Source organism: Sorghum bicolor, chromosome 5 (assembly GCF_000003195.3).
Source record: "Sorghum bicolor cultivar BTx623 chromosome 5, Sorghum_bicolor_NCBIv3, whole genome shotgun sequence".
Classification (NCBI taxonomy): Eukaryota; Viridiplantae; Streptophyta; class Magnoliopsida; order Poales; family Poaceae; genus Sorghum; species Sorghum bicolor.
Window position 1 is genome coordinate 68269647 of NC_012874.2, and position 12823 is coordinate 68282469.

The 12823-nt window shown below is 49.5% G+C and overlaps 1 protein-coding gene across 1 annotated transcript; it reads right to left on the reverse strand.

Moving 5' to 3' along the window:
- LOC8079158 lies at positions 4086–12592 on the reverse strand. The gene is made up of 4 exons (XM_002451136.2): positions 12454–12592; positions 12032–12355; positions 8642–9409; positions 4086–8284 (listed from the first exon to the last, which is right to left on the reverse strand). The coding sequence occupies exons 1-4, from the start codon at positions 12590–12592 to the stop codon at positions 4086–4088; spliced, it is 5430 nt and encodes a 1809-aa protein (XP_002451181.2).

The following is a 12823-nucleotide window of genomic DNA, read 5'->3' on the forward strand; positions in this document are numbered from 1 at the left end:
GCCGCCATCCTGTGGCGGGTGCCCATCCTGCTCCCCCGGCTGCCTCGATTTGTCCCTATCATTTTAGAGATCTTGTCGCCCCATCGACTGGCAGTCCTTCCTGGTCCATTCGGCGCAAGGGAGCAACCTGGGGTCGGATCTATTGCCTTTCAGACACCTAGCTAGAACCACATCCGCCTCGGGTTACCTCGTCAGCTTTATGACTTTTGCGTTATCTTTTACAATAGTAGAGGGTATTTAAAACTATCTTTGATAATAGAAGAGGTGTATAATTTAGTTGTAAAGTTAGGGGGCTTATTTTTGATAAAGTTAGGGTCTAGTTAACAATAGTAACATAAGATTTCAGCGTTCAAGTCCTTCGTTGTGTAGCTACATATCCACTTGCTGTTTGTGTGTGGCACGTTAATTATCTTTGGGTATTATAGTATACATTTATGCAACAATATTCCATTTACTTGTTATATAGAAATACTAGAACAAATTTGCAGCAGGAGGGAAACAAGTTATGAAATTTCTGTTCGCCTCTCTCGCCACATTATTTAGCTACAAGCTTAAATAGCATCTTGCAATCAGTTTCTTTCTGTTAAAACAGACTAGTAGTACAAGACAAATTAAATATTCCAAAGAAGACATATGTGTTAATTATTTATTTATTTAATTTGTGCAAGGAAAACGAGAATACTAAATTAAGTTGAAGTGTAATATTTTCTCGAATAGGCAACAAATTTGCTCACCTTTGTATTAAGATAGAAAAGTTTGAAACAAGCAACACGCTTCTATAGTGAGCACTCTATGAGGTCTCTACAGGATTACAGCAGTGGGCTGGACCAAACTAGTAAATAGAAAAAAATTTCAATATTATAGAAATGGTAGACAACCAAGATAAGACCAGCAGCACAGCCTAGGAAGAGTCTTGTGCTTTTGTTGCGGTCGACGCGACTCCTTCCTACTGTACTGGAAGAGCACTTGTAGCGCTTTCACAATGTAAGTGCTTGACTCAGCCTTGTAGGTCGTCATCGATGATTCACTCGGCGATGACAGAACCGTAACCAAACCCAAACACTGCATGATTAGAATCTCACCTCGCTTAGAAGCAAGCACCCGGGAGAGGCTTTGAGCTGCTAGACGCTAGCTCCGCAGCGACAGCATAGCCTTTGCAGGCGACGGCTTTGGTGGCTCACGAATTAGCAGGGGTGCCCTCTTACGCACCACTTTCTTGGTGAAGTTATCGAGCCAGTACTGCTTGAAGGAGGCATTGTGGTCCACGGTTTGGGTATTCCCTGGCGTTGTAGTGGGAAGGCCAACATCTGTCGTGAGGTGAACCAGACTGAAGCTCTAGGTAGCCGTGGCCGCGGCATATGACCCCGATGCCAGAAGTGGATTTGACTACAACATTTGGGGCACGGCATATGAAGCTCTAGGTAGCCGTAGCCGTGGCCGAGGCATCAGCAACCGTGGATCCTCCCATTTGGGGCCTATCAGTGTGGGGTCTATAGTCGCCTCCATGTAAGGATGAAAACGGAACGGAAATATTCCGTACCGACCGCTTTCGTTTTCTACATTATGATATCGTTTTCTATATTATAAAACCGTTTTCAAATTTTGTTAAACATAAAACTTTGTCAGTTTCAGTTGGTTTCACAACCATTTTTGTTTATTTTTTATACTCTTTAATTGCTAAAATATAGAAATATTCCGTACCGACCGCATTCGTTTTCTACATTGTAATTCCGTTTTCGACCGTTTCCGACTGTTTTCATCCTTGCCTCCATGGGCGGTGCCGGCGTCCTTGGTGGCATGACATCAAAGGCGAGCGTGGGTCCACCTACACAGGGGCTGCCAGCACACTAGGTCCTCCTGTCTTCATCATTTCCGGAGGCGGGCACCATTGCTGGCAGCCACAACTCTACGTGGCCACAATTATAGCGGTGGTGGCGACACCCTGGTGATGGCGGAGCTTGCAGGGTGGTGAGGGGAGTGGGGACGGGAGGGAGGGTGGTGGAGGGGGTTGTTGGTGCTGGGAGGGAGGCCGGCAGCAGCAAAAGTGGGTGGCGGGTGGCCGCCAAAGGCGCCCCGCTAGGGTTTCGTTGGGTTGGTGGCTGCCTGGGTCACCGAGCCGTTATGTTGTTGAAGTAATGAAAAACATATTATAGCATACGTGTATGAAAGGTGCAGAAACATCAAACATGCATGGAAACATTTATTCGGTTCTATGTATACATTTTACCAATTTTTTGTCCAATTACTACCTCCCTTCAAACGGAATACTGGATTTCCGCTCTGCAGATTTACGAGCACGCGGATGAGGACGAGGACGACGACTGAGCTGTAATTAAGAATTATGTTCTGCCAAAGGAAGCTAATTGGTTGGATCCTGAGTATATATATCATGGTTATACTTTCTTTTTCTTGGACATTGTTTGCCTCCGAATAACACATGCATATATCACCGTACCACCAGCACGCCGTCTGACGTATATTGAACTCTGCACCCTATCGCGCTAAAGAATATTGCTGCGGACCTCAGATAACTCCAGGTTCGATCAGGAAACATTAGTGCTGCCTGATGATAAGGCCATCTCAGGATCCTGTCTAGTGTTTGGATCTTAACTAGTCGTACGTGTCATGATTAAAAAAAAGTTTTAACTAGCCGTGTACTCTTTCATGATTCAAAATCTTATATGTTACATGAGTATTAAAAAGTTCTGTGTACTAATCCAAATTCTTTATTCGTAATTAGTACAGTAGTGCACACTTGGGACATAAGGTTCCTTTGCACGGAGATTGATAGTGGCGGCTAGGGATGAAAACGGATTGGATACGGACGGATATCACCGATATCATATTTGTTTTCATATTTCTCATCGGATTCATATTCGAATACGAATACGGATAATGTTAACCATGTCGGATAAGATTGGATTAGATGTCGACATTATAAATATGTGAATTAAGTATTCGGATACGGATACAGTATCGGATGTTGAATATTCGGACTCGAATACGGACATGTCTAAATCCCTCAAAACGAATTCGGTCTCAAATACGATCGAAAAATATCCGTACCGTTTTCATCCTTAGTGGCGGCTCACGAAGGACCTGCTATCCGCACATGGAGCTACCTCAGCCCGCAAATGTGCTTCCCATGCGAAGTCGGCTCAGCCTGCCAGCGCGGCGGCCACAGCCCATGAAGGGCCCAGCTTGTAAGTCAACGAATTTTCTAATTGGGACACGAAGGTCCAATCTCTGTGCCCAAATGATTTAAGCTCCCACAATATCTGACTAGGTTCACACAGAATTTCCTCTCAGAAAACAGAAAAAGAGTACACACAGAATTGGCAATTGCCCCGCTTCAAACTTTCTACCCACATTGGGTAAAAGTGTTGTACCTGTAACATTAGCAATCAGTAATGGCATGAATGGTTGGGTGCCCTCGTTTGATTTTACATGTTATGTTAGCTTTGTTCTAAGTCAAATGTTACAATCTTCGACTATCGACTTTAAAAAATTGCTAAAGTTTGACAACATAGAAACTATATATTATATATGGAAGTATTTCTCATGGTTAATCTAAAAATATAACCTATATAAAAATTTTAAAAATCCATAATAAAAAACACAAATGTCTGACAAATGTCTAAAAATATAAAGTTTCTAAAAATATAACTTATATCATGGCCTTTACTGTGCTTTCTCCCTTCGCTATTTCCAGGATTTGGCTCCAAACCACTTTTGGGTGTAGGCAATGTATGGACCTTTAACTTCACGCAGAGCTTCATGCATGGATTCTTCGAGTAAAGTTCCTGAAAGGTGCTCACACAAGGAGCCAAGAAGCCCACTGTGGAAAAGATTGTTTAGAAACTTCACAATTTGCAAACTAAAGCAAGGATATTGACCTCGCAACATGTTGACGAGTTGCGGACTTTGTCAATGTCGGCGGCGCCGATGGTATTGAATCGGAAGCTTAACCAAGAGTAGCTGCCGGCGGCGCCGGTTCCTTACAGAGTAAAAGTAACGAATGTAAAGGGAAATACTTAGGGTTACAAAAACATGCCCACTTCAGGGGAAGCTACGCTATTTGTATCTCACTTGCTGGGCCGCGCACAGCATGCGTTACAAGCCCATTCGGGGCCAGCGAGGCGGACGCTCTTGGACTTGGGCCTTGTCGACTTCCTGGGCTTGGGGGCTGCTGCAGGGTCTCCTGGATGAGGGGTGCTGACATCCCCCCCTCCTTGGGAGGCGGCATGTCCCCATGCCGGCGCACCTGGAAAGCGTTGGAGCAGAGCGACTTCGTCTTCCCAGGTGGCCAGACTATCTTCCATGCCGGACCACTTGACCAGTAACTGTGGAACGACACGAGCACCTTGGTGATGCAGGCGGCGTTGCAAAATCTTCTCGGGCACTTGGATGGAGTCATCGGTATCCGGTAGAGTGGCAGACACCGACGAAGGCCGCGCTGAAGCTGGCTTGAGCATGGAGACATGGAATACCGGGTGGATAGAAGACTCTTCCGGCAGCTTTAGCTTGTAAGCAACGGGATTGATCTTCTCAATGATCTCGTAAGGCCCGAAGAACTTGAAGCACAGCTTGTGGTGGGCGCGTGGTGCCAACGACGACTGAACATAGGGCTGCAGGCGGAGGTAGACGAAGTCGCCCACACTGAAGGAACGTTCGGACCGTCGCTTGTCAGCATGAGCCTTCATTCGTTGCTGAGCACGAAGGAGGTGTTGACGCACAGCAGCGAGCATGGTGTTGCGCTCAGCCAATTTAGAAGCCACATCCGGCACAGGGGACACAGAAATGTCAGTAATTCCAAAGTGACGGGGAAGGCGACCGTACAATACCTCGAAGGGGGACTTGCCCAGCGCCGAATGATGACAAGTATTGTACCAATATTCAGCAAGAGTCAGCCACTTCAGCCATGAGCGCGGGCAAGAGTGCACAAAACATCGCAGATAAGTCTCGAGGCACTGATTCACCCTTTCCGTCTGGCCATCCGATTGAGGATGATAGGCCGAAGACATGCAAAGCTCAACTTGTGCCAACTTAAATAGCTCCTTCCAAAACAAGCTTGTGAAAATCGGATCGCGGTCTGAAATAATGTGAGATGGCATGCCGTGGAGGCGGTAAACAGAATCCAGAAAGGACTGAGCAACCTTAGCAGCAGTGAACAGATGATGAAGAGGAACAAAATGGGCGAATTTGCTGAACTTATCAACCACCACTAAAATGCAGTTAGCATGGCCAGAGGTAGGTAAACCTTCAATGAAATCCATGGAGATTACCTGCCAAGATTCTGTTGGTACTGGAAGAGGCAGCAATAAGCCGGGATACTTGGAGTGGTCGGACTTTGCCTGCTGACACACCGAACAAGAAGCGACAAAGGACCGGACGGCAGACTTCATTCCCGGCCAGTAGAACAGCTGTTTGATGCGACCGAACGTGACTGGAAAACCTGAATGGCCACCCACGGCGCTGTTATGCAGCGCTTCAATGACTTTCAGCTGAACTGGAGCGTTCTGACCCAACCAGATGCGACCCTTGTGACGGAGAACACCAGAATGTAACGAGAATGGTGGATGAGCACTGGGGTTCAGTGAGAGCTCCTGAATTAGCCTTGTTGCTGCCGGGTCAGAAGAGTATCCCGCCGCGACCTCGGCGAGCCAGTCCGGAACTGCAGAGGAGATTGCAAGCAAGTGACCAGACGGTGATGGGTGGCGAGAGAGAGCATCGGCTGCAGCATTTGACGTGCCAGGTTTATAAACAACGCGGTACTGAAGGCCAATCAGCTTAGTGTACATCTTCATCTGCCACGGTGTATGAAGTCGCTGGTCGGATATATGCATCAGGCTTCGTTGGTCCGTGAAAATGGTGAACTCGGCGTGCTGAAGGTAGGAGCGCCACTGATCAACAGCCACCAATATTGCCAGGTATTCCTTTTCATAAGTGGATAGCCCACGAGACCGAGGACCCAAAGCCTTGCTGACAAACGCCAACGGGTGATTATCTTGCATTAGAACCGCGCCAACTCCTGTGTCACAAGCGTCGGTCTGAATCTGGAATGGTTTGGAGAAGTCCGGAAGGGCGAGGACCGGAGCAGAAACCAGTGCAGCTTTCAGTGCGTCAAAGGCACTAGAGTGAGAAGAAGACCAAACGAACAGGGTGCCTTTCTTGAGAAGATCAGTCAACGGCCTCGCGATGACTGCAAAATTCTGCACAAACTTCCTATAGTAACCAGCAAGCCCTAAGAAACTGCGGAGCTGTTTGAGATCCTGGGGAACTGGCCAATTTTGAACATCTGAAATCTTGCTGGGATCAGTCGCGACCCCTGCGGAACTGATGACATGTCCGAGGTAGCTGATGGAAGTCTGAGCGAAGCGGCATTTACTGCGCTTGAGGCGCCACTGGTCATTGGACAGAAGTTGCAGGACTTGACGGAGATGGTCAATATGAGCCACCAGAGTAGGGCTATATACTAATATGTCATCAAAGAATACCAGGGCACACCTCCGGAGCACCGGTTTAAGAGTACTGTTCATGGCGCCTTGAAAAGAATTTGGAGCTCCAGTCAATCCGAAGGACATGACATTGAATTCAAACTGCCCCCAATGTGTTTGGAAGGCTGTTTTGTACTCTTCACCTTCAGCAAGCCGTATCTGGTTGAATCCGGCCCGTAGGTCCAAACAAGAAAACCAGCGAGCATTAGCGAGCTCATCCAATAACTCATCCACCACTGGGATTGGGAACTTGGCCTTGATAGTGAGGGCGTTCAGCATCCTGTAGTCAACACAGAACCTCCAGGAGCCGTCCTTTTTGCGTACGAGGAGCACTGGGGAGGAAAAGGGACTTGTACTGGGCCGAATCATGCCGGACTGCAACATGTCCGAGACTTGCTGTTCAATTTCATCTTTGAGCTTAGGGGCATAGCGGTACTGTCTGATAGCCACAGGAGAGGCGCCCGGGACCAGTGGAATAGTATGGTCGCAAGCGCGACGCGGAGGCAACTCGGACGGCTCGGACAGATCCTGGACCGGGGCTGGCAGAACTGGAGCTGACTGACCAACAGCAAGTTCTGCCAACTGAAAGAGCTGACACAACACAGGTGGACCACCCACAGACTGCTGGCCGTGTAGCAAAACATTAGTATTGCCATATGGAATTGACATCCATTTCTCAAGCCAATGAACTTTCATTGGAGAAAATGCTTCAAGCCAGTCCATCCCTATGATCATGTCGTAACAGCCAAGGGGTAAGACCCTCAGGGTAGAGTGAAAACGATAGCCCTGCACTGACCACTCAACATCCGGCAGCTCTGAAGAACACTGAATGACAGACCCATCAGCAACACGAACTGACAAAGGAGAACTCAGCTTCCTAGACCCAGATAGACTGCTGGCGATCTCAGAATGAAGAAAGGAGTGGCTGCTGCCAGAGTCAACTAGCAATGAAACTGGGCGACCACCAATATACCCCAAGAACTGCATAGTGCGCAAGGAGTCCCCAGCTGAAACTGCCGCAGAGGACAACAACAAGTTCAACTGCCCTGATTCATGCTCAACTGGTTCAGAGGTCTCACCTTCTTCGACGAATTCACTCTGACAGAGGTCCCAAACCTCCTGGAGAGCGTGAAGCTGGGGAACGGCAGCACATCGGTGTCCCGGTGTCCACTTCTCACCGCAACGGACACATAAGCCGCACGCCTTGCGGTACGCGCGAAGGGACGAGAGCCTGTCTTCGACCGGCGAAGCTCGGGGATGCAGCACCTTGTTCTCGCCCGGGCGACCAGCGGGTGGCGGGTCAGGATTTTGTCGAGGAGGGGGTGGTAGAGGAAGCGCCCCCTTGATCGTTGCGTGACGAGCAAACACGGAGCCCTCAGAACGCTTGTACTCCCGTCGTGGACCAGGGTCCAGGGCTTCTTCCTGCAACAACGCAATGGAGCAGGCAGAATCGAGGTCTTGTGGACGAGCAACCAAAACAACAGAACGAATGTCCGGACGCAACCCATCAATAAATCGAGTGGTGAAGTAAAGCTTGTCAGGGTTGGGGTTATAGGCTTTGAGCTGCTCGTAAAGGTCTGTGAATTTCTCAATGTAGTCTGAAACCGAGGTGGAGTGTTTGATATGAAAGAGCTGGCGTAACAGCAACTCGTGCTGATCGCGGCTGAATCGCTCGAGGATGAGCGACGAAAAGGACTCCCAAGAGATGTTCCGAACCTCAGCCTCCACAGATTGGAGCCAACGAGCAGCAGCGTGGGTAAAGTGGTGTGTGGCAACCCGAACCCAGACTGAGGGGTGAACAGAGTACATCTCAAAATGTGAACGAGCACGTGAGAGCCAAAGCTTCGGGTTATCCCCATCGAATTGAGGGAACAACATCTTGGGAAGTTGACCGAGGGAATGGTTGGGAGGATATGGCTGTGGGGGTGGATGGAAATTGAAGAGGGGTTGGGATTGTAGGATTGGTGGATAAAACGAAGGAGCAGAGCTTGGGGGAGGTAGGTAGAGTGGCTGGGGTTGCGGTGGTGGCTGGAAATAGGGTGGAGGAGGATTTGCTGGCGGCGGTGGTGGAGGGTACGGGGGAGGGGGATGGTGATGGGTATGCATCAGATGGGGATCTGGAGGATAGGTAACAGGTGACGTACCATTGGCCGGGAACGGGGCCATGGCCACGATCGGTCCATGCCCCGACTCCCGTGTAGTCGAACTCGCGCCGTGCCCCCTGGGCCAGTCGGTCGGAGATCCGGCAGAGGCGCGCCCGGCGACCAACTCATGCTGCGCCGCCGGCCGAGGATGGCCGTTGGTTGGCGCAGCGGCAGATCCGTCCCAGAGCCTGGCGAGGCGATCCACCTCGGAGCGGACGGTGAAGAGGGAGCTCTCGATCCGTGGACGCCAGGCTTCAATCGCTTCGTTCGCCGTCTCGAGCACCGCAACGCGCTCGTCGCGCTCATCCTGGATCTCGACGTAGCGGACCAGCTCGAGGTTGCGAACGCGCTCCTCCAGGTCGGCGACGCGCTCGGAGAAGTGGCCGCCCCAGTTGTCGGCGACGATGGCGGCGGTGTACTGGTCGGAGGCGAAGCGCTCCAGGGATTCGAGGCGGCCGTCGACAACAGCAGCACGCTGAGTGCGGACTGCCTCCGAATCGGCGAAGCGCTGATCGAGGCGAGACCCGAAGCCGTCGAGCTCGGTGCGCACAGCATCGAAGCGCTCGAGCAACTCGTCGAACATCTGTCGAACCACCGGATCCATGGCACCCCTGTTTCGCTGGAGGCGAGTGTAGTGGGGGTGGGACGCGGGATGGGGCTCCAGCGCTGGAAGCGGCCGGAGATCGTAGGCTTTGATACCACTGTCGGCGGCGCCGATGGTATTGAATCGGAAGCTTAACCAAGAGTAGCTGCCGGCGGCGCCGGTTCCTTACAGAGTAAAAGTAACGAATGTAAAGGGAAATACTTAGGGTTACAAAAACATGCCCACTTCAGGGGAAGCTACGCTATTTGTATCTCACTTGCTGGGCCGCGCACAGCATGCGTTACAAGCCCATTCGGGGCCAGCGAGGCGGACGCTCTTGGACTTGGGCCTTGTCGACTTCCTGGGCTTGGGGGCTGCTGCAGGGTCTCCTGGATGAGGGGTGCTGACAGTCAACCACTTCGTGCTCTGAACCCAGATCCCAAGCTACAGATTCCTGACAATGAAGATGACGATATATAGTGACTGCTTTGATGTGCGACTGTAATTTCTTTATGTTATTAATTGTTTAGCCTTTTGTCTATTTCTAGAGTTTAGTGGGAAGCTCAGGGTAACGTGGTCAAATTTGTAACGAATGGCTGTTACCTTTGTTTTCTCTGAAGAACTATCTTAGGATTCTTCGACCGGCTTTCTTTTGTTCTTATTAGCTGCAAATCGACTCGTTGTTATCTGTTCTTTCTGTTTGTGCCTGAGTCACCAAAGACAGCATCTTCATTGAGGGAATAAAGAACTAAAATAGTTCTAGCTATGTAATAGTGCTAGCTACGTAGCTAGCTTATGTCAAAGTGAGAGACAAAAATAAAGAATATTTTATATAATTTTATTTTTATATGTACAATTGGATCATATCACTCTCTCAGATTATAGGAATATGTGAAATAGATAAGCTATTTGCTCATTGCCAGTGACTACTATTTCTTCTACTTTTTTTATATTCATGTCAGAATAGCTAGCCAAATAGCTAGTCGTTGAGGATGTCGTGCCAAATCCCAGAGTTTAATTCCTTTGGTGGGCTTTCCAAATCTCTTTCCTCCGATCAGGCTTGGGCCACTGCGAAATCTGTGCCACTCATTACAATTTCTTGGCTTGGGAGCCCATTCATTCGGCTCAGCCATGACCCACCACTAATTCCCTTCTCTCTTTTTTGGCCCCTGTCCCCGTTGCTTGGACTCTGCACGTCTCCTCTTCTTCTTGCCATGCCTTTCAAAGTGTGGCAATAGTGTTGCCAGAAAACTCTCCCCCTCCTCCTCACCTTGCACCTCTGCTCACCTCTCCTCCACCTGCATGCCCTGAAGCCATAGCATTTCAGCGAGCGGACACTACTACAAAAAAAACCTTAACTGAGACGTTTTGAAAAAGCCCTCTGAGGCGATTGGGCTGGCGGCCTGCCTCGGTTAATCATGGCCAGACTGCAGGCCAAGCAACCGCCTCAGACACTATAAGATAACCGCCATGGCTAATGCCTATTAACCGAGACGGTCACATATATGGCCCGCCTCCGTAAATATAAGGCCCAGACAGCCCATCTAGGTCTGATAACGAGTTTATAATATATATACCGTGAGCACATAACCCTAACACTCTTGGTGGCATGAGGAGTAGATGTGGGCCGGCGTTTATCGAGGCTCCCTGCTATCGATACACTGTGGTCGGGCACCTTTTTATTTGCCTGGCTCTCTCCATTAACCGAAAGATTTGGCGTGGCCAGCGCAGGTGAGTGAATCCAACATCTTTACACTACTACAGAATTGGTTTGTAAGAGCCAGGGTACTTCCACTGTAAGGGCGGCTGGTGATGTAACCGCCCTTACAGTGGATTTTCCATTAGCACCTGGCTTCTTGATCACGAGCCGCCCTTACAAATACCACAGTAAGGGCGGCTGGTAACACGAGCCGCCCTTACAAATGGTTGCATTTGTAAGGGCTGTTGTTGACCCAGCCGCCCTTACTATGGGATTTGTGATGCAAGAATTCGAGAAACTGTGGAGGACTGGGGAGCTGATGTATGATGCGTTACGACACGAGACCTTCACATTAAGGGCAATAATAATTGTGACTATCAACGATCACCCTGCGTTGTTTGCCTTGTCTGGACAGTTCAAAGGCAAGATGGGATGCTTAGTCTGTCTGGATAATACTAGGTGGGTGTTCCTAGATGGATCCAAGAAGAGTGTTTACATCGGGAATCGTTGTTTCTTAAAGGAAGGTCACAAGTACCGCAGTAAACTGTACTTAAAGTACTTTGGCAACATCCGAGAGTACGAAGAACGACCTCCAGAGAGACGTCATGATGGAAAATATGATATATTTTCTCATGGATATTAATTAGGGATCCAAATTGGTAGAACCATCAAAATGTGTGGTGACTACGAGAAGATGTTTTAGGCTGGTGGCGGTTGAATTAGCAGAGTCCAAAGCATACCAACACCTCGCATCAGCAACATAATGGACAAAACGAAGAACGCACGGTACATATCGATCGAACACATATACACTACATGAGACCAAACTGACGAAAACAATTTTTTCATGGAAAATGTGTTGCGGGGACAGAATGACAAGCATGACTAAAGAATAAGTGCAATAGTCAACCGACCCTAGCTGCTTAGCAACTTCTCTCATACATTATTAGAGAAAAAAATACTTCGCTCCCTCATACATGGAGGGGAATATAATGGAGAACGAAACCATCATAAGACGTGCTTCCTTATTCAAAGACAAAGCACTACTTGGCATTGTCACAGACCCAGGGTCCATGGGGCAGCACAAATTAAAGTTAGTCATGACAACCGGATGTGGCTTCAAGACAAACCCACTGGCCGACGAACACCTTATCGCAGCAGAGGTTGGGGTTGAAGCCGAGGAACTGGTCCTGGGTCAGCCCCGCGCCTTCGCCGATGGAACAGCACGTCTCGCCCGCCTGCACCCCATGCACCTTGTTACAGGTCAGCTCCGACTTTGGCTCTGGCTCCGGCTCCGGCTTCGGCTTTGGCTCCGGTTCTGGCTCTGGGTCTGGCTTTGGCTCCGGCTTTGGCTCTGGCTCTGGCTTTGGCTGCTCACAATCATCGCAGGTCGGCTCCGGCTGACGTGACGCCACAGCATCCGCTATGTAACCTGCAACATTTCATTCATTGAGCACACACGCTCATCATATGGTCAGACAACGACGCACAGATGCATTTCATGTCGACGACGGGTATGTAGCCGCAAACCTCGTCCATGTGCGTTGTGACCAAGCGTCGCCATCTTGTTGGGACGCATGGTGAGCCTCGCGTCGGCCCTTGAGATGGCGACCGCCACGAAGAGGGACGCAAGCAGGAGGAGGGCGGCGGTGGCGCGGTGGTTCGCCATTGCGAGTTCTTCCGCTTCAACTGTGCAAGCAGATAGATTTTGTGTAGAAGAACTGAGCTCAAGCTATGTGCTTAATTGCTTGGTTGGTTTAATTTGGTGTCACAAAGAGCATGCTTTCCGCCTTCTTATAGCTCGGTGAATGCAGTAGCTGATAAGATGTATATAGTACTACGTGACGAATCGACGGACGGGTGAATTGGTGACGCTGCTATGGACATGTCGTCGCAGCGC